At 30.8% G+C, this 26479-nt stretch overlaps 2 protein-coding genes across 4 annotated transcripts in view; one reads left to right on the forward strand and one right to left on the reverse strand.

Moving 5' to 3' along the window:
- The window catches only part of LOC122505304 (tyrosine-protein phosphatase non-receptor type 9), a 514941-nt gene that overhangs the window by 104597 nt on the left and 383865 nt on the right, over positions 1 to 26479 (forward strand). The gene's annotated exons all lie outside the window — the stretch shown is intronic.
- Positions 22069 to 26130, reverse strand: LOC122505305. Its single transcript, XM_043616817.1, has 2 exons — positions 25599 to 26130; positions 22069 to 24987 (listed from the first exon to the last, which is right to left on the reverse strand). The coding sequence occupies exon 2, from the start codon at positions 23977 to 23979 to the stop codon at positions 22276 to 22278; it is 1704 nt and encodes a 567-aa protein (XP_043472752.1). The 5' UTR covers positions 23980 to 24987; positions 25599 to 26130; the 3' UTR covers positions 22069 to 22275.

Here is a 26479-nt window from a genome sequence, read left to right on the forward strand (position 1 = left end):
GCGGTTTTCATTAATTTATCGATAATTTAACTGTTTGATTTCATTGGTTCTTTAGAAAATTGAAAAGGGCCCATTTTGGCGGTCATTTGCAAAAGTAATCCGTATTTTAAAAATAGAGGTGTGGAAAAAATTTAAAACCTCTTGATTTTTCATCTTTAAGGTGTCCTGGACTGTAAACAATTCTTATCTGAATAACTTCCCAGAAGAACCAGAGATATTGATGTTATAGTCTTTTTTTCGTAATTGTCAAAATGAAAATTTAAATATTACGTTAATTTTTTCATAATAGAAACTGTCAAAAATTTTTAAATAAGTTTAATATCTATCCTTTTTCTTCAAATGACACAATAAAATTGTACCTAATAATTAATCTTGTTAAAAAATGGTTCTTTAATAGAAAAGCTGTCCTTTTTAGAAAAAAAAAGTTTTTCGTATTTTCAAAATTAAGAGGGGGGGATGGTTTTAAAAATTTAAAACCTGTTGGTTTTTTATCTTCAAGGTAACCGTTTTTCTCGAAATGAGGTTTTTGGCGTTCTAAACTTTTAAATTCGTAACTCAGCGAATTTTTAACCAAAAAAGTTCTAAGATCACTCAAAATTTTCCAAATTTTGCCAGGAATACGCCCATATAGATAACTCCAATAGTGTTAAAATGGGCCCTTTTCATGTGGACGTCCACATATATTTCTCGAATTGACTTTTGAGCTGCCCGCGTAATTTCAAAAAATGTATGTCAAATAAAAATACAAAGCTACGTTGCTCAGACTCAAAACCCTGCCTCCCCCCATGTGGTCTAACGTAGCACATTACCGAACCCCCTCCCCCCAAAACAGGCTACGTGGTTTATGGATGGTCCCTTATATTGGATAAAAAAGCTGGAAATTGGTTAAATTGGATAAAAGGCAAAATTAGAAATTGGTTATATTGGATAAAAACAAAGCTGGAAAATGGTTAAATTGGATAAAAGGCAAAATTAGTTATATTGTTAATTAGTTATATTACAAAAAAGCTGAAAATTGGTTAAATTGGATAAAAGGCAAAATTGGAAATTTTTTATATTATATTTATTATAGTTATATTGGATAAAAGGAAAAATTGGAAATTGGTTATATTGGATAAAAACAAAGGTGGAAATTAGTTAAATTGGATAAAAGGAAAAATTAGTTATATTCGATAAAAACAAAGCTGAAAATTGGTTAAATTGGATAAAAGGCAAAATTAGAAATTGGTTATATTGGATAAAAACAAAGCTGGAAAATTGTTAAATTGGATAAAAGGCAAAATTGGAAATTAGTTATATTGGATAAAAAGAAACCTGGGAATTGGTTAAATTGAATAAAAGAAAAAATTGTAAATTGGTTATATATTGCATAAGAGACAAAAATTGGAAATTGGTTATATTGGATGAAAGACAAAATTGGACATTGATTATATTAGATAGAAGGAAAAATTTGAAAGTTTTGAATAAGGAGAGAATTGTAAATTTGTTGTCATTTTCTATAAGAGCCAAAATTTGGTAAAATTGGATAAAAGAAAATTATAAAATTTATAATTAAATGTATAAAACATGATGTTAGAATTCTAATGTAATATTACTATTTTTAAAATTTTAATTCCTTGATATAAGTAAATTTAATAAAATAAAAGAACAATGTCTTACACAGGAGAAAATGTTAATTTGACTACTTATGATTTAAGTATTGTTGTCACTGAAGGAGCAAAGCTAAATAATGATCATATGTATGAATTTCAAAAGCTATTGGGAAGACAATCAAATTTTTTTTATAATATGCAAAATACTTTGTTTACAAACACTTGATTTGATAGTTCCAATCGAGAAAAGTAAGCACTACATTCAAATACTTTTTTTTTTACTTTTACTTTATTTACTTTTTTTTTTTTTTTTTTATATAAATACTTATAAATCTGGTCATTGGATTTGTACTTATTATGATGGAATAAGCCTTTACATTTTTAATAGTCCTAATAAAAAATGTTTAAATCATTATCAAAGAGATTATTTAATTAGATTATATCCTTTTGAACCACCAGTAGTTTTCACAACTGTTGATCAACAACCAGAATACAGTCTTTCTTCTTGAGTGTATGCAATAGCATTCAAACGTTGTTTTTTAATATTATGCCCCACTCTGTCAATTACTTTTATTGTAATATGAGAAATAATTTAATGTTAATGTTCGAAAACAATAGTTTATGTAAAATTCCCTCTGTTCAACTTTCTAATAGTAGATCTTGTATAGTTGTGTATGACTGGAATTGCCTTTTAAATGAAAAAGATATTCAGCTTCAGTATGGAGAATCAAACTTTTCTAAAAACTCTATTAAGAAAGAAATTTCTTTCTTGAGAATAATAAATGAAATAAATGAAGGAAATATAGCATCAACAACACTTAAACAAAGTAGGGCTGAAATTCAAAAAAGTTATCGTGAGAGGCAAAAATTAAAACGTAAAATTGATAATGCAAATTATTCAGAGGAAGCACAGACTTCCATTTCTTTTTCGAGAATAATAAATAAAATAAATGAAGGGAATATTGTATCAACAACAGTTAAACAAAGTAGGGATGAAATTAAAAAAAATTATCTTGAGAGGCAAACATTAAAACGTAAAATTGATAATGAAAATTATTCAGAAGAAGCATACACATCCATTTCTTTGCCGAGAATAATAAATGAAATAAATTAAGGAAATATTTAATCAAAAACACTTAAAGAAAGTAGGGCTGAAATTCAAAAAAATTATCGTGAGAGGCAAAAATTAAAACGTACAATTGATAATGTAAATTATTTAGGTGAAAAACACACTTCAACTAAGAAAAAACTTCAAGTCAAATCCAAAATAGAATATGCTGAGAACCTTAAATTAAAAAATAAAAATAGTGTTACAAGTTATTTGTCAAAAACAAAGAATACTCGATGTCAAAGAAATTTTTGTGAAGGAGTATTAAAGCATCAAATTCAATATGAGTTGAATGTTGAAAATTATCTAGGTCCGATGAATTATTACTGCACACATTGTCAAGCTAAACATTTTAAAGATAAAAAAGTTGCTGGTAAAAAAGTTAGTTTTAATGACAGCTGTAGTCATGGAGGTGTTGTGTTAACTTTAATACAATATCCAGATGAATTAAGGCTTTTGTTAGAAGGGTTTCAACAAAAATCAGATCATTTTAAAAAGAATATAAGGCTGTATAAGAATTCTTTTTCTTTTGCATCTTTAAATGCTAATGTAATTAATTTCAATGGCAGAAGAAGAGGACCATCTGTTACAAAATTCAAGGTCAAATTTACTATCAAATTAATAGTGCTTTATATCCAGATAAAGGTGAGGATCCATGTTTTGGTCAATTATTTATTTATGATCCTGAGGAATAAATCAGATACAGATTAAAAAGTAACGAAAATTTGGATGAAGACGTTTTAAAATCTATAGAAAATATTATGAGAAATTATAATGCATACACAAAATTTCACATGATGATGTCAGAGGTAATTCAAATAGAAGCTGAATTAGCAAGACAAATAATGAAGACATTTCTGAGTTACAATTATAATTCACGTTGAAAAAAAGCTTTGATAAAAATAGATACAATTTTCAAAGTTTTAATGAAGTTGCTGCAATTTTTAATACAAACTGTGAAGGAGAAACACCAGAATCTTATGTAACGCTTTATAATAAATCTACAAATGAATTTAAATTGGTTAGTAATTTAGATCCGAATGTTGAACCATGGATTTATCCCATATTTTATCCACTTGGAAATAAGGGTTATAATATTAATATGATTCGTAGTGATAGTGATTACAGAAGTAGAAATCGTACTATTCCTAGGTCTGCCTACATTAAATACAAAATTGCTGTAAGAGATAAAGAATTTAATCATTTTTTATATGGAGGTAGATTGTTTCAACAATGGGTGGGTGACAATTATGTAAAAATAGAGAAAGATAGATTAAGATTTTGTGTAAATAAGCAAGCTCAATTTAAAAGTGAAACATATAAAGGACTGATGGATTATTTACACAATCATGAGTTGGAAAATGATGTACACGTGGGAAAAACGCTTATATTGCCTTCTACTTTTATAGGATCACCTCGCAATATGATGCAACAATATCAGGATTCGATGGCTATTGTTGCACGTCATGGTAGACCACATTTATTTATCACAATGACGTGTAATCCAAATTAGAAAGAGATACAGGAAAATTTATTCCCCTATCAAACTGCCCAGTAAACGAAAACTAATTGAAATGAATTAAAAAGAATTCACAAAGAGCTTTCGTGAATCCCGCTTTGTGACAAATACGAATTGGAGCCATGATGCAATTTTCCTAAATTCGTGAAACTGTATTGAACTTCCGAACCTTCTATCCGTACCAATCCACTGGACAAGTTTTGAGCCTTTAATTTTTTTCAATTCGTTAGCACGAAATCAATGCATTCCTTGGCCATTTCTTTCGAATGCGAATTCGTTTGGACAAATTGGTACATATTGAATTAAATTCAATTAAATATATAAAGAGCTTGAGTGAATCCCGCTTTGTGACAAATACGAATTGGAGCCTACCAAAAATGTTAATTCGTTTCAATTCATTTGAATTAGTTTTTTTTTACTGGGTGCTGCTGATGGACCTGATATAGTAATTAGGGTTTTCGCATTAACAGTAAAACATCTACTTAAACTTATTGTTGATAATAAATTATTTGGAGAAGTCAAATCTTATGTTTATGTTATTGAATTTCAAAAGCAAGGATTGCCACACATTCATTTGTTAGTTATATTAAAAGAAATTCTAAAATATTAACAGTTGAAAGTGTTGATCGTTATATTTCTGCAGAAATTCCAGATGAAAATATTAATCCTATCTATCTATCTATATATATAAAATCAGACTTTTGTCTGTACATTGCTCAGAACATTAAATTTCTCACATAATTATTCGTTTTGAGTATCAAGGATTCCTAATATACCAATAAAAAATTTCGTGTATGTATGTATGTATGTATGTATGTATGTATGTATGTATGTATGTATGTATGTATGTATGTATGGATGTATGTATGTGTGTATGTATGTATGTCACAGAATCTTTGTTCGCGCATCACTTAAAAACGGCTGAACCGTTTGAAACCAAATTTAGCAGAATGTTAGACCTTGGGCCAAGAAACGTTTATAAATTTACAGATTTGAAAAATTTTAATTAGAACGGGAGATATTCAATTTTTTCAAAAAATTCAAAAATCAAAAATTTTTAATTTTACATTTTTTTAAAAAATGCTTTCAAACTTTCTATAATTTAATATAGCATGTTATTTAGTCACATTTTAGAATAGTTTTGCCAAAAATAATGTCCTATAACTAAGATGTAAGTATAAAAATATTTTCAAAAATTTCAAAAAATCGAAATTTTTAAAATTTTAAATTTTTTAATGAATTGCTTTAAAACTCTCTATAATTAAGTTTTACATGTTATTTAGTCAAATTGTATCATAATTTTTCCAAAAATACTGTCCTATAACTAAGATGTAAGTATAAAAATGATTTTGAAAAATTCAAAAAATCGCTAGTTTTATATTTTTTAATAGACTGCTTTTAAACTATTTATAATTAAGTATTACATGTTATTTAGTCACATTTTAGGATAATTTTGCAAAAAATAGTGTCCTAAATAACTAAGATTTAAGTATAAAAATGTATTAAAAAAATTTTTAAAAATCGATATTTTCAAAATTTACATTTTTTAATGAATTGCTTTTAAACGCTCTATAGTTAAGTATTACATGTTATTTAGTCACATTTTAGCATAATTTTGCCTAAAAGAGTGTCCTATAACTAAGATTTAAGTATAAAAATGTTTTTAAATAATTTTAAAAATCACAAATTTTCAAAGTTTACATTTTGTAATGAATTGCTTTTAAACGATGACTAAAATGTAAGTATAAAAATATTTTCGATATCAAAAAATCGAAAAAATTATAATTGTTATTAATTACTATCAAGATTAATTCAGTAGTATTTTTAGGGTCTCTGATTAAGATTTTGTCATCAAAATAATGCAATTCATAATTATTCATCCAATATTCTTTAATTGAAACTTAACTTCTAAAGATATTTTGAGCTATGTAAAGACAAAAGTTAAGCATGGGATATATGTTTGTTTAAAAAAATTCCTGGCGTTGTCCAAATTTTACCCGGTTTATTTTTTTAAAACAAATTTAAATTTACTTGATTTTAAGTTTTAGCCATAAATAAATCTGCAGATGGCTACAAAAATTGACTTATTTTATGAAAATACTCTTTTTTAAGTAAATATGTTATATGCCAGTACCAGTCTTTGACGGGTTTTAGTTTCTACTAAAATACATTTGACAGAGTGTCTACCAATTGCGCGGGAAAACCGATAAATAGCCGGGAATTTAATTTGACCAGGAAAAACCGGGAATTTTCTCTCCAAATTAAAAAAGTTTTATTATATTAATTTGTTTTTAAAAACTGCTTTTTCCTTTAATTTTTATTGATGTAATATTTATGTAAACAGACCCAAGTAAAAATTTAAGCCCTACTTTCAGCCTAAACATATAGATTTTATTTAGGTTTTAGCAGTCGTAAAGTAGCATCTAATTGCGACACAATTATTTCGAAATAGACTTTACTTTGACTCCAAAAGCTGGTGTAAATTTAGGATTAATTTTTAATACATACATTAATTGCCCCTGTTGAAAATTCCGACGTCGTAAACTACGTTGTATACGACTTCGTAAACTACGTAGTAAACGGCGTAGCAAACGACGTCGTTTACGGTGTGGCGAAAATGATTATTTTAATATTATTTAATAAATACGTGACAAAAGCAGTTATTATATAGAATAAAAATTATTTTAATTAAAATAAAATCATACATCATTTCAAAAAGGTCGAATTCCTAATTGACAATAAATAAGACGTTGTTTTTATATTCAAATTATTTTTTATTAATATAATATAAAATATCTTTTTTAACATTATGTAACTCATAACAATTTTAAAAAATCTAACATAAGTGAGATAATAAATACAATTACTTAAAATATGGAGTGTAACAATTATTTCACTTAAAGATTTAAAGCACTTTTCAGATAAGTGCGCACTAATGTCGTTTTGAACTTAATACAAATTTAAAAGTTATAGAAAAATATAACCTATGTCATCCTTATATGAAATCAGCAGATATGCAAATTAGGTAAAAAGAGACATTCTGATGTTATTTTCCTTCAAAAGAGGAAGAAAGCAATACCGTTACCTAAAGAGAGATAGTTTTATAATGTTTTCAATGAATGAAAGAGAGATAGGTATGCGTTAACTTTTCTGCGTTATAAACAGAGAGCGATTTATGTTTAGTTACTAGAAAGAGGGGACAGAAAGAAATTTCCACTAAATGGTATAATGAATATTATATATATATATATATATATATATATATATATATATATATATATATATATATATATATATATATATATATATATATATATATATATGTATTTAATGGCAATAACTTATTATTATAATAATTATATTATTTTCAAATAAATAATATACTGCACTAGCAGTAAATATCATTTAAAATAGTAATATTGAAAAATAATTTTAATAAAAAAACAATCTGCGTTAATTGGTACATTTTTTAAATTCATTCTTTAACAGGCCTTTAACATTATTTACAAACATGTTTACAATTTTAATTTATAACACTTATACAGATTAAATATAGTAATTTTATTATTTTATATAACACTTACAATGAAAAATATCCGCTCGCATGTGGGATCGAACTCACGCCCCCCACCCTTGACGACCCGTCTCGAAGAATTTAAACCGCACGGCCACTGAAGTCTGGGTGTGAACTCTCCTAATTTACTATATCAATGCAAGTGTCATATATTCTGTTGCTTATAAGGACGAAGTGAAAACTATGACTAAAATTATTATACATAATAATCCCGAATTATTTTAATTATTATATATGAATATTTAAATAAATAATTCTTACTACAATTATAATAATTAAACAATTTTTTAAAGTATTACTTTCAGTTTTATCAAAAAAATTTTAAATGATTGAATTCTTATGACGAACTTTAATAGAATTCTTAATAGGCCAGTCGGTGAGTGCAAAAAGTGCACATAAATGCAACCTGAAAAGTCTCAATAGTTTCTTGTAGTTTGAGGGCCCCATATAAGAGCCCCATGGTTTGCTCTCGATTTCTGGTTGCAAAAAATAGTGTAAACAATCGTCAAAGTTCGAGAAACGTAGTTTTTCGATTACCCTTGCTTCCGGTTAAATTTTAGAGGAAAAAGTTGTGATTGAAAGTTGTAGAGCTTCAAAATACCTTTAAAATGACTTGAAAAAGGTTAATTAGTTTAGTTGCAAATGAATTTAAACCATTAAAAATATCACTTTTTTAATTGTTTAATAACTTTGTTAATAATTATTGAATTTCGTAACAACTCATCAGGAATATTCTCCTTGCAAAGCTGAACAAATTAAAGAAAAATCAACTCGATCGCACAAATAATTTATGTTTTATTACATTTGTTAACTAAAAACATGAAATTTTTCAACGGAATTTCCCCACTTTTGGACCTGCGAATTTCGTTTTTTTTCTTCGAGAAAAAAAACCGTTACAAGTTTAGGAGTCAAACTTTCATTCCATTTAAATGGGAAATTAATTTTTTTTATCTAAGTGCATAATAATAGACGTTAAAAAAGGGTATTTTTTTGACATAAACAAATGGAATAACTCAGTCAATTTTCACTTTATCGATTTGGTGTAAAGGGAATTTAATTTCATTCGTTTTCACAAAACTTGCCCAAAAAAAATCCGACCTAGCTTCAAGGAGGGGGGAGTTAGTTTATTTTTTTCAAAAAATTCCTGACTAGTTAATTATCAATATTTTTAATTGCAATTCATACCACTTATAGTTCAATATATGTATTTCATGAAAAAAAATTGGACATAAGGTTTTGTGCATTTATTTTTCATTTATATCAAGTAAAAGTAAATGTATCCTTTTTTCAACCTCTGAACGTCGGAGTGGGGGTACTCGAAGGAGCGTGATTCTTGCCGCCACAACTCAATTCAGCCTTTCAAATTTGCAAAAATGGTAATAACTTCGTTAATTATTTACCGATTTTAATCATTCTTTTTTTAATTTGATGTATTTTTTTACGCTGAATCCAAAAATGATTTTATATTTTTTCAAAATACAATATTTTTAATAATAAAAACGAAAATTTTTTTAACAAAAAATTTTTAACTATTAATTATAACATTTGACAAAAAATTCTTTTTGTACATATAATTCCATTGAATTCAAAAAAATATTATAACAAAAAAAATTCAAATTAATTATATATAAGCTTGTAGCATTAGGTTCACATATGCACGCCTGTTCAACTATCAATACAACGATGCTACACACTTATATAAAAATAATTTGAATTTTTTTATGTCATAATATTATTTTGAATTTAATGGAATTATATGTACGAAAAAAATTTTTTGTCAAATGTTATAAATAATAATTAAAAATTTTTTGTTAAAAAAATTTTAATTTTTATTATTAAAAATATTGTATTTTGAAAAAATATAAAATCATTTTTGGATTCAGCGTAAAAAAATACATCAAATTAAAAAAAGAATGATTTAAATCGGTAAATAATTAACGAAGTTATGAACATTTTTGCAAATTTGAAAGGCTGAATTGAGTTGTGGCGGCAAGAATCACGCTCCTTCGAGTACCCCTACTCCGACGTTTAGAGGTTGAAAAAAGGATACATTTACTTTTACTTGATATAAATGAAAAATAAATGCACAAAACCTTATGTCCAATTTTTTTTTATGAAATACATATATTGAACTATAAGTGGTATGAATTGCAATTAAAAATATTGATAATTAACTAGTCAGGAATTTTTTGAAAAAAATAAACTAACTCCCCCCTCTTTGAAGCTAGGTCGGATTTTTTTTGGGCAAGTTTTGTGAAAACAAATGAAATTAAATTCCCTTTACACCAAATCGATAAAGTGAAAATTGACTGAGTTATTCCATTTGTTTATGTCAAAAAAAATACCCTTTTTTAACGTCTATTATTATGCACTTAGATAAAAAAAATCAATTTCCCATTTAAATGGAATGAAAGTTTGACTCCTAAACTGTACTCTCGAAGAAAAAAAAACGAAATTCGCAGGTCCAAAAGTGGGGAAATTCCGTTGAAAAATTTCATGTTTTTAGTTAACAAAAGTAATAAAACATAAACTATTTGTGCGATCGAGTTGACTTTTTTTTTAATTTATTCAGCTTTGCAAGGAGAATATTCCTGATGAGTTGTAAACAAATTCAATAATTATTAACAAAGTTATTAAACAATTAAAAAAGTTCTATTTTTAATGGTTTAAATTCATTTGCAACTAAACTAATTAACCTTTTTCAACGTATGACCAGTCATTTGAAAGGTATTTTCAAGCTCTACAACTTTCAATCACAACTTTTTCCTCTAAAATTTAACCGGAAGCTAGGGTAATCGAAAAACTACGTTTCTCGAACTTTGACGATTGTAAATCCTTATTGAATTTTTGTGAAAGGTTTTAGTAGTATAGCTAGGCCGGTTCTGCCCCAGGTTCTGATCTCGGCTAAGTACCCTCGGTCGGTAATGCAGATTTCTACTTTATCAGTGGCTGTAGGGGTGTTCTACCTTACCATCGAATTCAAACCTGCTTGGCGGGAAATTTATAAATTTAATTTCAAACTTTCGAGTGGCTTAGAAGGGGTTCTCTGTTTTACCGACCGATTTTTTTAGTTCTAGCTACCGCCGACAGATGGTGCCACCATCGAATTCAAACCTGCTTGGCGGGAAATTTAAAAATTTATTTGATAAATTCAAACCGCTTGAACAGAGAGCCGCCATTTTGTTTTACCGACCGAGTGCGGTTTGAGTGTTGTCCCGAGAGATGGCGCCATAACTTAGTCGTTTGAATTTTTGTATTTCGCGGGCAAAGATGGCGCCATATTGTTTACACTAATAAGATTATTAAAATTTTAATAGATGGCGCTTGTAAAAGTTGTTGAAATCTATTATATTAAACATAACCTTAAAATATATTATATTAAACATAACTTTAAAATATATTGTATTAAACATAACCTTAAAATCTATTTCATTAAACATAACCTTAAAATGTATACCTTATTATCTAACGTAATACTAATGAAGGTATTTAATTAAATACAGTATAAATAACAGTTCATACATTTATTATATTCAATATACAATATTTACACTTGTTTTATTTTAAATTCAATATGGTTGTATGGACCACCAATATACTTCAGCCGTAATTGTCCAGAACTAATAGCTTCTTGCATCTGATCCAAGCACATAGAGTCATCAGTGAACATTGGTACAAATCTTGAAGGTAGGAATGTATTGAACTTTTTATCCACCTCAACGACGACCTTGACTCCATACCTGGTGTTGACAACCTGGATCTTTGTTATAGGATACTTATGTCCAGGAGTCAGGTCGGAAAGCGGCTTCGTAGGTAGGAAAGCATCCATGCGACCAATGGCGTTGATTTTGGTTAGATCCATCTTTTCTTAGAGATAATACTTTGTGAAGTCACAAAACAGAATGACTAAATCGGCTCAAATGCCTCTATTTATACCCAAATATCACGCATTATCCCCACCATTACTTCTACGCATGCGCATTACCCCCACCATTATATCCGCACATGCGCATTATCCTCTACTCTTATTATTGAGCCACACCCACTTTGTGACGTCATAAGACAAGTCTAGACTAGTTTTAACATGTTTAATAGTTTTACACTTGTGTAATAAAGATAAAAGGATGGGGAGGAGTTAATTAATGTAAACATTAATAGACATTTAATACATTTATTCATTATATAGGAAATTTTCACAATCATTATGAAAATCTTTCAATGTACAATCATTGTCAACTTCATCATTATTTTCTATATTATTTCGTAGTACATTCGATGGTTGTATCAACCAATTTCGTAGATTACATACATTTTTTACAGCACAGTTGCTGAAGCTACGTGTGTGATTTGTACATGTAGATGAACTATCTACACTTAAACTTTTTAGCGACGGACATTTAAAATCATCTAAATTAAACACATTTAATGTATGTTTTTCTAACCATTTTTGTTTTTCTAAACCTTTTACATAAACGGTAGGTGTACCTATTAGCACTTCCTTTATTATAGGTTGTAATTCTTCATAAGATACGTCACCAGCAGCCCAATCGATACCATGATAATTATTTGTAAGCCATCGATTCTCACATTTGTATCTTGCAGGCAATCGACTCCAGGCATATGGCGGCTCGAAGAGGTAGACCAATGGATGAGCATCTTGTTGCAGTGGTAGAATCGCCAACTCTTTGATGACAAACTCGTTGTATGGTCTCTTGAAGCACTGAATATCTACGACGTACGCCATGGTATCTGAAATAGAATAATGGCTCAAGCCTTAGAGAGATGCTCTCTTTATAGCCTTTCCCCCCACCACTCCAAATACCCCCACTACAGATGTCGTCTATGATTGGTCATTTTTTCTACCAATCACGTTACTTTTTTAACAACGCCGCTGATTGGTGTATACTGTATAATGCGGTCGTGAATTATAAGGCAATATGCAGCTGTATTGGCTGGAAAATTTTCATTTGCTTTAAATTCCAATCGTACATCTACAGATGCTTGTTTTAGAAATTCGTTTTGTTTTGAGCAATCAATAACAGCCAATGGTGCATAATCTTTAAAGTTATTTCTAGTTAATAAAGGTTCAGATTCTTTTCCATAGTAGGATGGTTAAAAGTTACAATACATTTCATATAGTATGGAAAATTTGTTTTGAGTAAAATTTAAATTTAAATTTCCATAAGGATAGTACTGTGAGTTTAAGAAAAGTTTAACATTGAGAAGCTTACAGGTATCAAATAAATTTGCATACCTTCCTTGATCTTCTTTTCGATTTGTTTGAAAACCAAGAATAACATATCGAGGTTTTTCAACTTGCGTTGAAGTTTTTACAGTCCACACGTGCTTTTGAGTGTCAGGAATCATAGGATACTCATACAAATCCCATGATCTAAAACTCATTGTTATAAGTGAGTCTTTTTCAATGAATTTCAATAATTCAATTTTTTGGCGATCATTTACCATTAAATATGGAATCAACCATTTAACTTTATTAATTATAATTTTAAATTCTTCACGCTCAGCTACTCTAATGTTTACTACAGCATTGAGATCAGTACGAGATCTTGTTAAAATAAGTTCATGTTTTGCATTTACAACAATCTTTCGATAGTCTTCAGCAAAACCAATAATCATACTTAGTGGAATATTTACATCAAAATATCCAGCATCATTTGTTACTCTAGTATTATCATCATAAGGTAGATAACCAGCATTTTCAGAGTAAATCATTTGATTAGGTGTTTGAGAAATTAGATTTTTCATTGTGGTTGTAATACCAACATTTTTAGAGCGATCAATTTCAACACCATTTAATTCATAACGAATCTCATTAAACAGGTAGGAAATACCATTGCTAATTAACTTTGTATTAGTTACAAGCGTATTGTTTGGCTTAACAATTCTACCAGTGACGTGTAAAGTACTTTTAGAGGGAAGAATGTACAAGTCTTGATGTTGAACTGCAATTCGAATCTCGTCACTGTTATTAAATGCTGATGACACGTATGGTTGATGTGCATGAATCTTATAGTGTGCCACAGAATTATCAAATTTAACTGGACTTAGAATGTTTAAAATTTCTTCCATTTTTGTTACAACAACAAATAAAAAGTATGTGAAAAATCCATTTTTCCTTGTTTTCTTGATAAACTCTTAGGCCGAGCTGCTTCAGAAATAGTATGTTCTGAGATGTTAGTCTCTTGCGAACTGATTGAGGAATGAATGACTTCTGACATGGCAACTCTTTTATATAGCTTCCACCAGTTTTTCTATGAAATACAATTCCCATTACGTTGATTTAACGTGTAATCCAATTGTTATAGTTTCACCTCTAAAATTTATTAAATCCCCGTCTTGATCAACGATTGTAATGTTACATTCAATTCTGATAGCATTTACCTTAAGAATGGCTACTGGTACATCTGACGTATGAGCCTTATTAGCTGTCAATATTCGTGGAGTAAATCCTAATAATTTACCATTTGAATCGTCTTATTCAAAACTCACTTCAAGGCTGCTTGTTATTTCACTACGTAAAGTATTATTGTTAGGTTTGATTCTTACAATTTCAAACCCATTTTCAATAGAGTTTTGAATATATTTTTCAATATCTTCAATTTCATAGCTTCCAGGGGGTATAGTAATCACTTTATCACCAATTTAAAATTTTTTTTACCTTGATCAATATTAGGAATTGAATTAAAGGTTAGTAATTCAACTAAGCCAAGTACATAGTTTTTATTAGATAATAATTCTATCGGAGGAAAATATTCTGCCTCCAGGACAGATGAATTGCCTGAGATAGTCAGAGTAAAAGGTTCTTCCATGTTGATGACTTTTTATAAACTGATTAGCTGGAATGACTTACAATCACTTATGTAGAATATATTTTTGAGTTATTTCAAGCTGTCCACATAAGAATTTTAGACATAAATGACCACAATTAAAGCTATTATAATCTTGATAATTTTGATGATTATACTGTATTAAAGTATTGTAACCTAAGTAATTGACAAGTTCATAGGGTGGTTGAAGATTACCAAAACTATCAAAGTATACTGCTTTATTATTAACTTTTTTATATGCAACCCAATGAGTTCCAGAACCATCTTTATCATCTAAATTAATAATGGCGGATTCATTTTTTCGAGGACCTCTTATAGGTAGTTCATTTCGCATAAAAACTCCTCGAAAATGGGAAATTTTCATTTCTTTAGCATATTTAAGTAAATCTAGATCTGTAAGTGCCGTTGAGGCAGCTTTAAACTTTTTTTTTTTACATCGTCTTTTAATACCTTGTCCTTTAACGTATGGTTTCAAATGAAGTCCCAAACCTTGTCGGTATGGTTTTAAATGTAGACCTTTGCCAAGTGCCACTGCTTACAACTTTCTATTATGACGCTGAGCTTCCTTCAACTGCTCTTTTGCTGCACTTGCATCATTAACAGCTTTTGCTACACCAGCAGCTCCCCCAGTAAGCGCTCCAAGTGCACTTAGACCAGCAAAAATTGGAATTAATGGTAACAGACCACCAACTTTTGATGGAACAGGTAGAATACGAGGTGTTAAAACCTTTTCTCTACCACCTGCTTTCCTTACAGCTTTTCGAGCTGTTTCAATAGCTGACTTTATTGTTGATCGAGCATCATTACCAGGAATTATTGATTTTCTTGCAGCATCAACAATTTTTCCAAGATTTACTCGTTTTTTTGATTTTATCTTCTTTACTCGTTTCTTTGACTTTGTCTTCTTCTTCTTTACTCTCATTCCAAATTTTGATTTTACTTTCATAGCGTTTGTTATTGCGTAAGCTGCAGCTCTTTCACTATATTGTGCGTCTGGAGCAAATACACGTTGCCACGCTTTGTCAGCAAGTACTCTATCAGCAGCGTTTCTTTCTTCAACGTTTTCTCGATTTTTCGAGTAAGCAATATCGTGCTCTTTACAAGCGGCGTCTAATGGATTAACACCTGGATCACCTCGGTCTAGACGTTTTGCTAACTTTGTACCAGGTCCACAATATTGATAACCTGGCAAATGTAATTCAAATGGTAACTTGTTTATAAGTTTATTAATTAACCCTTTTCCTTGAGAGCGATGATGTATAATCATACCTTACTCTGTGAAAGTTAAAATTAGAATGACTTGTTAGCTATATAAGCGCTGTATTTATACCTTTAGCGGCAGTCTAAATCAGGATGCGGTTCAAGGAACAACTTCACAAGCTGCCAGTCGTCAATCTAGACTCGATTGTTGAACAACAAGACAAGAAAGTGAAGCGTCATGGTAGTTTATTTTCCGGTAGTATTCGAGCTATTTTTTGTAGACCATCAAATTGTGGAAAGACAAATGTACTCCTTTCTTTAATTTTACATCCTAATGGTCTTAGATTTGATAATATTTACTTATACTCAAAGTCTTTACATCAACCCAAGTATAAATTCTTGGAACAAGTTGTTAATAATGTTGAAGGAGTAGAGTATTTACCATTTAGTGAGCATGAAAATGTCATTACTCCTAAAGATGCAAAACGAAATTCAATATTTATATTTGATGATATTGCTTGCGAGAAGCAAGATAATGTAAGGGCATTTTTTTGCATGGGTAGACATGTTGATGTTGATTCTTTTTATCTTTGTCAAACCTATGCCCGCATTCCTAAACATTTGGTACGTGATAATGTTAATTTATTAGTTCTTTTTCGTCAAGATGAGAAAAATTTAAGGCATGTTTATGATGACCACGTTAATACTGACATGACATTTAATCAATTTCGAGAACTATGTGCCACATGTTGGAATTCAGACAAGTATGGCTTTGTAGTAATTGATAAGGATTCTGATTTAAATGATGGAAGATATAGAAAAGGATTTGATAGCTTTGTAACTCTATAAATATAAGATCATTCCTAAAATATTGTTAGTTCAATATGAAACCTTGTAATAATAACATGTTTCATAAAGAAAAAGCATATCTTCATCAAATTGCTAAAGCTAGCGAGGCAATTAGGCGAAAACATCGTATGTTAAAATTAGGAAAAGAAGAAGTTGAAAATGTGCTGACTGAAACTTTTAAACCGATAGTTCAACCCTTACAAAAAATTATTAACTTGACAGACACTGAACATGAAAATGTCAAGATTGAAAAGAAAGAGCAGAAGATGGATGATAGCATATACTATGAAACTGAAACTGAAAAATCTCCAGATGATGATAAAATAAGTAATAAATTTCTATACTTATTAAATCATAATAGAAAGCAATGTTTAGATTCAACATACGGCATACGTAAGCTAAGTGATGGATCACTTATGATTGGTGATTCACCAATAACTCTTGAAGATCAGCATGTAAAAATTCGTAATAAACGATATCTTCAAACGCTTGGATTACTTGAACTTTTATTTAAAAGTAAACCTACTACATCGCTTATAAGTGAAGATGATGAAAGAAACTATAAAGAGATTCTGATTGCTACTAATGCACACAAAAAGAAGTATAGTTCCTCTGAATCTATACGTACGGATAAGAGTTACAAGTATTTGAATTTTATATCTCAATTCTTCCCTCGAACACCTACCAAACGGTCATCTGTAAGCGGTAGTTCATTACCTAAATTTATGATTACAAACAAAAATTTTCAACGAGAATATATCTATTGGGATGATCCAAATGAGTTGGTTGACTGTCTTAGACTATTAATGGCTTCTCAAGCTGCTGGAAATCCTAGTCACAATAATGAAATCATGTCTATCATTGAGGAACTACGTGAAGCTAAAATTATATATTAAGATGTGTTTTAGCAAATATCATTCATTTCAACAATGAGCATTGACGTGTTCGGACATCCTCTCACTCAAAGAGGAACAGCAAGACGAGGGCCTCCTGGAGTTGGTTTTAAACTTAATTCTCAAGGTAACTTTGACGTTGAAGGAAGAAAACTCTTTAATCTTGCTGACGCAGAAGAGCAACACGACGCAATAAATTTAAGACTTGCCCAACATATTATACGAAACGAGATAAAACCTGTTATTCAAATTACATCTTCTTTAAGATCAGCTATTGATGACTTGAATAATTTTATTCTAGTTATTGAAGCACGAGTTACCGAAAAACTTAAAGAAATTGAATCACATCAAAATTATATTATCAAAGAGGCTAAATTTATTCAACAGTGATGGCTGATAAAAAATTAACAGTAGTGAATGAACTTCATACTCAGGCTAGAAAAAATTATCCTCGACGGCGAGTTGAAATGCGTGATATTGATGAGACCTGGCAAGAAGATTTAGTAGAAATGATACCTTATTCAAAAATAAATAAAGGTTTCAAGTATTTACTAACAGTTATAGACATATTTTCGAAATATGCTTGGGCTGTTCCAGTAAAAAGTAAAAATGGAAAAGATGTTTCTCATGCAATGCAATCTATATTTGCTAAAAAACGCATACCAAAAAACTTGCATAGTGACAAAGGAAAAGAATTCTATAACTCACAATTTGAATCATTAATGAAAAAGCATAAAATAAATTTTTATTCAACATTCAGTAATATGAAAGCTTCCATTGTTGAACGGTTTAATCGAACACTAAAAAGAAAAATGTGGATGCAATTTAGTTTACGAGGAAATTACAAGTGGTATGATATATTGCCTACTCTTATTTCCAACTATAATGATACAAAACATAGAACAATTGGAATGAAGCCTAAAGATGTTACTTCAGAAGACGTTGAAATTTTAAAAGAAAGGATCTTTAAACTGAGAAAAATTCCTTTAAGACGACCAAAGTATAAAATTGGTGACAAAGTTCGAGTAAGCAAATATAAAAACGTTTTCGAGAAAGGATATACACCCAATTGGACAACAGAAATATTCACCGTGGATCAAGTTGTATCAACTCAACCAGTGACTTACAAGCTCAAGGATTACCAAGATCAACCCATCAGCGGAGGATTTTATGAAGAGGAACTTCTTAAAGTAAAATATTCAGATATTTATCTTGTGGAAAAAATTCTCAAGACACTTGGAAACAAAGTTCTTGTCAAATGGCTTGGCTTTGATAATTCTCACAATACGTGGGAAAATAAAGCAAATGTATAATCTATTATTCGCAAATCGTCCCCAGTAACTTAACGCAAATGTCAATCAACCAGCAAATCAATCAAAGATTAATGTTAGCGTAGAACCTCTCTATAAATCAAAACTGCTTCCAACAACAGACCTTTACACTGCCAGTGCTAAATTTAATTTAGATTAAATCAATAATGAATCAATAATGAATCAACAATGAATCAATAATGAATCAACAATGAATCAACAATGAATCAATAATGAATCAACAATGAATCAATAATGAATCAACAATGAATCAATAATGAATCAATAATGAATCAATAATGAATCAATAATGAATCACACAGGCCTGCAAATTTTGGCTTAGTTCTGTTACAGAAAAAGTGGTAGGTGATTCTTATAGCTTTTTTGACGTAGAATACGAATCCGATTTCCAAAATGGCCCATCACGTCAGGATTTCTTGTAATATTGCCTTAAATAGCCAAAAATGGCTATTTTGGCCACTTTTCGGAATTTTTTTTGGTTAGACAAAATTTTTTTTTTCAATTTGCAAAATTGCATCGTATAGTAATATATCTAAGCTTTAAAACCCATTTTTCAAAATTGCTTTACGATTTTTTAAAACAAAGTTATGTAGATTTGAAATTAAATGCCATTTTGAACTTCTTTATACCTACATTTTCCTAAATAAAAAAATTTCAAATCTACATAACTTTTTTTTTAAAAATCGTAAAGCAATTTTGAAAAATGGGTTTTAAAGCTTAGATATATTACTATACGATGCAATTTTGCAAATTGAAAAAAAAAATTTGTCTAACCAAAAAAAATTCCGAAAAGTGGCCAAAATAGCCATTTTTTGGCTATTTAAGGCAATATTACAAGAAATCCTGACGTGATGGGCCATTTTGAAAATCGGATTCGTATTCTACGTCAAAAAAGCTATAAGAATCACCTACCACTTTTTCTGTAACAGAACTAAGCCAAAATTTGCAGGCCTGTGTCATTATTAAATCAGTTGGCACTGGCATTGTGAAGGTCTGTTGTTGGAAGTAGTTTTGATTTATAAAGAGATTCTACGCTAACATTAATCTTTGATTGCTTTGCTGGCTGATTGGCATTTACGTTAAGTTACTGGGGGCGATTTGCACATTTAAATTATATTACATTAATATAAGTTTTAATCATATGTTATTATGTATATATGGAAGGATTTTTTAAATAAAAACACATGGAAATTGTATATAATTGCATTATTTATTAACAAACCTTTTATTTTTTTACAATTATATTTTACAAAATCATTCGTCGATTTTAGGGATCGCATAATGTCCCCACGGTAGAGTGTCGGTACTCCCCGGTAACAAATACCGTTTGTCGTCTTGCGGACTTAAAGCTACTTTAATTTGTTTTACAGTCTCGAGGTTGTGTAGTCGCGATCTTATATTATACTGTGTTCGAGTTTGAATGTCGAAATCTCGCAGACATTTTACATAATCATCAGAGTGAATCGATTTTTTCACAACGCCGGATTTAATACCTTTAGCTTTTTTAATAAAATCTTTACCTTCAACCCGTACGCTGTACATCTTACTCCGCAAGCCAACAAATTCGGTAACGATCTTACCGTTACATTCGTCTTTCATTAGACCGAGAATCTTTTTGTTGGCTTGCGGAATGCCGTACACGTTGTTTGCGGGATAGTCTGACGTATCGAACTTTTGGATGTCATTTTTCATATCATTGTAGACATCTTTACATTTAATTTCGTAGATTAGACTGTCTGTATCGGTATACATCAGTTTACAATTGTCGCCGTATTTTTTTAACATATACCCGTAGTGAAAATCGTAGATTAGCGTTTTGGATACATCAAGCACACTTAACCCCACATAGATCGGTTTGTTGAGTAGTACCTCGGTTTTACGCAGTTCAATGGCAACCAGATTTTCGTCGAATATCGCTCGACTATGGAAATTCGGGCGAGAAATAAGGACTTCAGCTCCATAGCGGCCAAACCATTGGGTGACAAGCTTAATGTCGACATGTTTACGAACATTTTCCATTGTTTTGCCGTACACAGCGTTGTTCATGAGCTTGAACAAATTTTTCTCGAACTCATTTTTGGCATTGGTTCGCATCATTGTATTATAGTCTATGTATGGTTTAAGCCATGTTGATTGCTTAAACAGTAAGACTCGATGAATTTTAACAAGCTTAATGCCGTTGGCGACAACTTGTTTTAAAGTGCGGTAGTGGATCACATATTTTTCTTTTGGTTGGAGAGTTGTTAATAATTTCTCCTGTTTCGAGAGGGGTGGTTTCGCATTTTCTGCGCAAAATGGCATGTCTTTGTGAGTATCGTGGAGATTTTCAGGATACTCCAAGTCAACTTCGAGTATGTATCCAACAGGTGAATCGTCGGATACATTAAAATTGAAAGAGTTGTCGACATTTTCAACCCATTTAAAGCCGCCATAAGGGAGCGCTTGAGCCATTGCCCAGCCATATAAATTGTTGGCGTCAAAGTACATGATGTAGCTAGTATCTTTGCTATCATCGAAATTTTCCATATATTGATTATTCGCTATAGTATATCGGTTGCAGCATTGACTTATGCCACCTCTAATACCGGACTCAACAAACATAATCATATCGATATCGGTTATTAGTTGCAATCCTATTTTCGTGTACTTGAGCATAGCATCCCAAGTTAAACCGGGGGTTGTGTAGTAGTGGGCAGGATCTAAACCATACGCTTTTACACATTCTACTCGGAAATTTTCAAAGACGTCCGCAAGTAACAATACATCAGTTTTCATATACAAATGGACATAGTCATATAGATTTTTACAGTCAAACTCGGTCCATACATTCTGCGCATGCGCATACTCATCATCAGAAATACCAGCGTCATACAGAGTACTATAAAATTTCTCGATCGGGGGCAATTCTGTCTCATCTAACTTACTTTTCGAGTCAAAGTATTCATAGGGGAATACACCCTTGCGCGTCAATAATTTAATTTTATCCGGATCTGTCACCGTACTGGCAAAAACGGAGCTTACAATTTTATACTCGTCTAGGTATGATGCGAGTTTTTCTAGGGATGCTGCCATGAATCGCAATGAGTCAATGAATCGAAAATTGACCTTACTCCCCTTGACGTGTTTAGTAAAAGAGATATACTTCTCTTTATTAATGGGGAGAAGGTCAATTTTTCCTTCAAAGCTCGTAGAAATCGCGTGAATTATAAAATGGGCGTCGTAACCGCTTAAATTGTGGAAGACTACGGGGATCGTTTGACAATCTTGATAGTTTAAATTGCATGATTCATGGGCAGCACCCCTATATTTGCCAGTAAGGTGACAGTGATCGCGGACTTTCTTCTCGCTTGCCTGTATTTTCTCATGACAAATGTGACATTGTCGCTTGCTTAAAATCATTGATTTCTTGAGGAGTTAAAGCAGTCATCGGTAACGGATTTTTAAAAACCTTATTCATTTTCTCTGCAATCTGCTTTAACTCCTCAGCAAACCATTTCGCAGGGTCAGATTCATTTTTCGAACACGGCACATATTTACATAATGATTCGTCGTAGCTACATTTGATATAATATCCGATGCTTAACAATTTGTGACGCTGGAAGACTTCAGTCTTACTTAAATTGTCTACATCTTCATCCGCTGGAAGAAGTAGACTTTCACAGTCGGCGTAAATTACATATGGCACCTTTTCTTTATTCTTAAAATTTTTAAATGTGATCAGACTCTTGTCAGGCGTCGGTAATTTAATTTTACACTCATTCATTTTTTTACAATTTTCAATGTGTGCGTTCAATCTTTCAACACCTGAAAAGTAGTGTAAACAACGGTCATAGATATGTTTTCGATGTGCCTTCTTCGATAATTGTTTAGACACTAGGCGTGACAAATCTTTAATCCACACATAATGGAAGTTCATAAAATCATCGTTGTCATACAATACAGTATTATCATCATTATTTTCATCCGCATACATGTCGGCAACATATAAGAGATGTACATGCTTATCTCTTTTTTCCGCAGTAAGATGGAGAGGGTGTACCGTAAAGTTACCATAGCTCTTTGATAGACCGTAGACATTAATCGAGACACCATTAAGCTTTTCAAATTTCGGGATATTTTTAAGCGTCACTGGAAATTCAATTCCATCAAAGTTCAATTCATCTTTAAATTCTTTATAACTGGTAACGCGCTCAGGATGTGATACATTTGGATGTAGGGCTGACAATACTGCCCACTTGAAACATTGATTATCTTTATTTTCAACATTAATGCATGCATGCTTGTTTTTTATTTGTGGAGGTAAACCGATGTAAGAGCTTGCACGCATTGGATTATATTTATTTACATTGATTTCAAGCCTTATAATCGATTGAAGGTTCCAATTCGAACCTTTCGAGTAAAACTCTTCAACACTATGTAGAATCGGCTGCTTAATGTACTGCTCGAACCAATCATCTAAAAGGGTTGTAGAGAAGATGTTGTTGGCCTTGGTTCCAAAAGGAATCGGCTTTACAACTTCTTCGCCATTCTCCACCCTCTTGAAGTTTGCGATGAGTACGCCGTACACGACGATGGGTCCATTCTTATTTAAAGCACCTCTAATATGGTCTTGAAACAGTGTGGACCCATCGTCTAAAAAGGCGCTTATATCAATGTGTACAAGATTTACAATCACATTAGTGTACAGTCTACACGCAAACGCACTCTCACATTCTTCCCAGCGCACACGTTTATTGATATCTGGGTCACTAATTCCAGCGCCATCTACAATATGGGACTCAAATAATGCGCGAAACCTTATGATGGATTGTAGAATGCTCACACATCTTTTCTTTTGATGTGTGAAGTACATCGATTTAAGAATGCTCGATAACACGTTTTCATGTTGTGAGCATTCTACAACCCATCTCTCAACGAATGAACGTCTCAAATTGACGTCGTCTAAAAGAGGAATCAACTCTAGAGCCTCCTTGATGAGAGTAACAGTTACGTCACTCTCATTAAGGATTGTACCGTAATTTGGATGCTTACGTGGTCCATCGGTGGTCTTCGCCTTACGCTTCATCTCTGCACCTGAAATTAAACACTTACAAGCTAACAAAAAGAATAAAGAACACACTTACAAGCTAACAAAAGAACACACTTACAAACTAAAAAAGAACACACTTACAAACTAACAAACTTATACTAAACAAAACGAACTTACAAACTAAAGAACTTAACCTACAAACCAATACAAAGTAAATGTAACAAAAAAGACAGTAAATATAACAAAAAAGACAATTAGTGATGGCAAGGGGAATCTGCTGTTGCTGCTGCTGTTGGAACCGCTGAATCTGTGAACAGAACAGCTACTGACTAAACTCGCCAAAATCCCTGAATATATACCCCGAAATCCCCACTCCTACCTTCACGCATGCGCACTAGACCATTTACCCTCACTACAACCTATCACGCATACCCACTCTTAAATTTTCCCCCACCTATTCACGCATGCGCAATACTCTTACTCTAACGCAGTCTAATTTCTATACAGGATACGCAAAATAAATATACTAATTTATAAAAAAATAAAAATTTATTAATTTTTAAAAATAAAATTTAAAGTTAAATTTAAAATTACGCGCCGCCGTCGATGGCAGCGACGCCGACCGTGAGCAGGCGGCGGCTGCGCCTCTGGTGGAGGTCCCGCCGGCTCTCTCTCCTCCACCCTGGGCTCGGGAGACTGCGCCCTGGGTATCGGCGACCTACACCGTGGCGGACTTCCTGGCGGGGTTGTAGGCAGCCATTCCACCGGTGTAGGCGACCTGGGTGGGGTCCCCAACTGAATGAAGGGTGGGGGAGACTCCGGTTCCATCCTGGGTTGAGGTGGTGTCGGCGGTCGTTCCACCAACGCCCAGGGTGGTGAATATGGCCGCCACATAGGGTACATGGCGTGCAGCGGTGACACCTCCGATGTCGGCGACCTGATGTCCACCGAAGGTGGTAGCGGATTCACCACCTGGTGCCACTGTGACTGGGTCGACCCTGGAGGAGTTGCGGGGAATGGCACCTCGTTACCTTCATGCTGCAACTGAAAAATATATTATATTATAATATAATATATTATATTATATTATATTATATTATATTATATTATATTATATTATATTATATTATATTATATTATATTATATTATTATATTATATTATATTATATTATATTATATTATATTATATTATATTATATTATATTATATTATATTATATTATATTATATTATATTATATTATATATATTATATTATATTATATTATATTATATTATATTATATTATATTATATTATATTATATTATATATATTATATTATATTATATTATATTATATTATATTATATTATATTATATTATATTATATTATATTATATTATATTATATTATATTATATTATATTATATTATATTATATTATATTATATTATATTATATTATATTATATTATATTATATTATATTATATTATATTATATTATATTATATTATATTATATTATATTATATTATATTATATTATATTATATTATATTATATTATATTATATTATATATATATTATATTATATTATTATTATATTATATTATATTATATTTATATTATATTATATTATATTATATTATATTATATTATATTATATTATATTATACTCACATTGTACTCAGATACCATCCTCACGAGGCAGTGGTAGCACCGGCAGCTCTCCATCTTAGACCGCTCCATGCCTCTCCGCGATCTGGAATGAGCTCTCTACTGCGTGTTAGTCACCCTCGTAGGGCTCTCTCCCCGCCAAGCGGTTCCCCCACTACGCGCTCACCCCACCGTGCACTCTCATTAACCTGTATGTGCGGTGGCTAAGTGAAGCTTCTTAAATTCAACACACCGTCGGTAACGCGCGAAATTTGAATATGAAAAACGCAAATTACTAATAAGGTATAATTGATATGATATATATTAGAGTTGTGCAAAAAGCTCGATCGAGTATTTCAAGCTTTTCGTTTTTCTAGCAGAGCTGAGCAGAATCAATCCGAACTTGAACCAAATTCCATCCGACACGTGCAGTATTAAACCTAAAATAATTTTGAGCACTTGAATTTTTCGAGCACTCAAATATTTTTGAGTAACTAAAACTCGAGCCTGGCTCGAGTATCGAGCCCGGCTCGAGCTCGACCATGCTATTCGAGCTTTTTGCACACCTCTAATATATATACCTTATTCTATTAATAAATAAATAAAATTATTAAAAATATTAAATAGTTAATTCTGAGCAACAAGTAAAAAAATAAGTTAAATGAAACTTAATAGATAATTAATTATTAATATTATTGTAAAAAAATTTTGTAAATAAATTTATGTTATAATAAATTAAAATAAACTAAATATTCATATTAATTTAAACTTAGTTTTAAATGTATATTTTTTAAAACTAAATTAATTTTAAAAAAAATAGTTTTAGTAAAATATAACAGTTTTTTAACCTAAATATTATAAAGCATTTAAAAAAGAATTTACAGAAAACCAAAATTTTTAATAAC

The sequence above is a fragment of the Leptopilina heterotoma genome, unplaced genomic scaffold, assembly GCF_015476425.1.
Source record: "Leptopilina heterotoma isolate Lh14 unplaced genomic scaffold, ASM1547642v1 Lhet_352, whole genome shotgun sequence".
NCBI classification, from domain to species: Eukaryota; Metazoa; Arthropoda; class Insecta; order Hymenoptera; family Figitidae; genus Leptopilina; species Leptopilina heterotoma.

Excerpts from the sequence above, each read along its gene's own strand:
- LOC122505305 (XM_043616817.1), bottom strand. The coding sequence starts at position 23,979 with ATGAAGCGTAAGGCGAAGACCACCGATGGACCACGTAAGCATCCAAAT.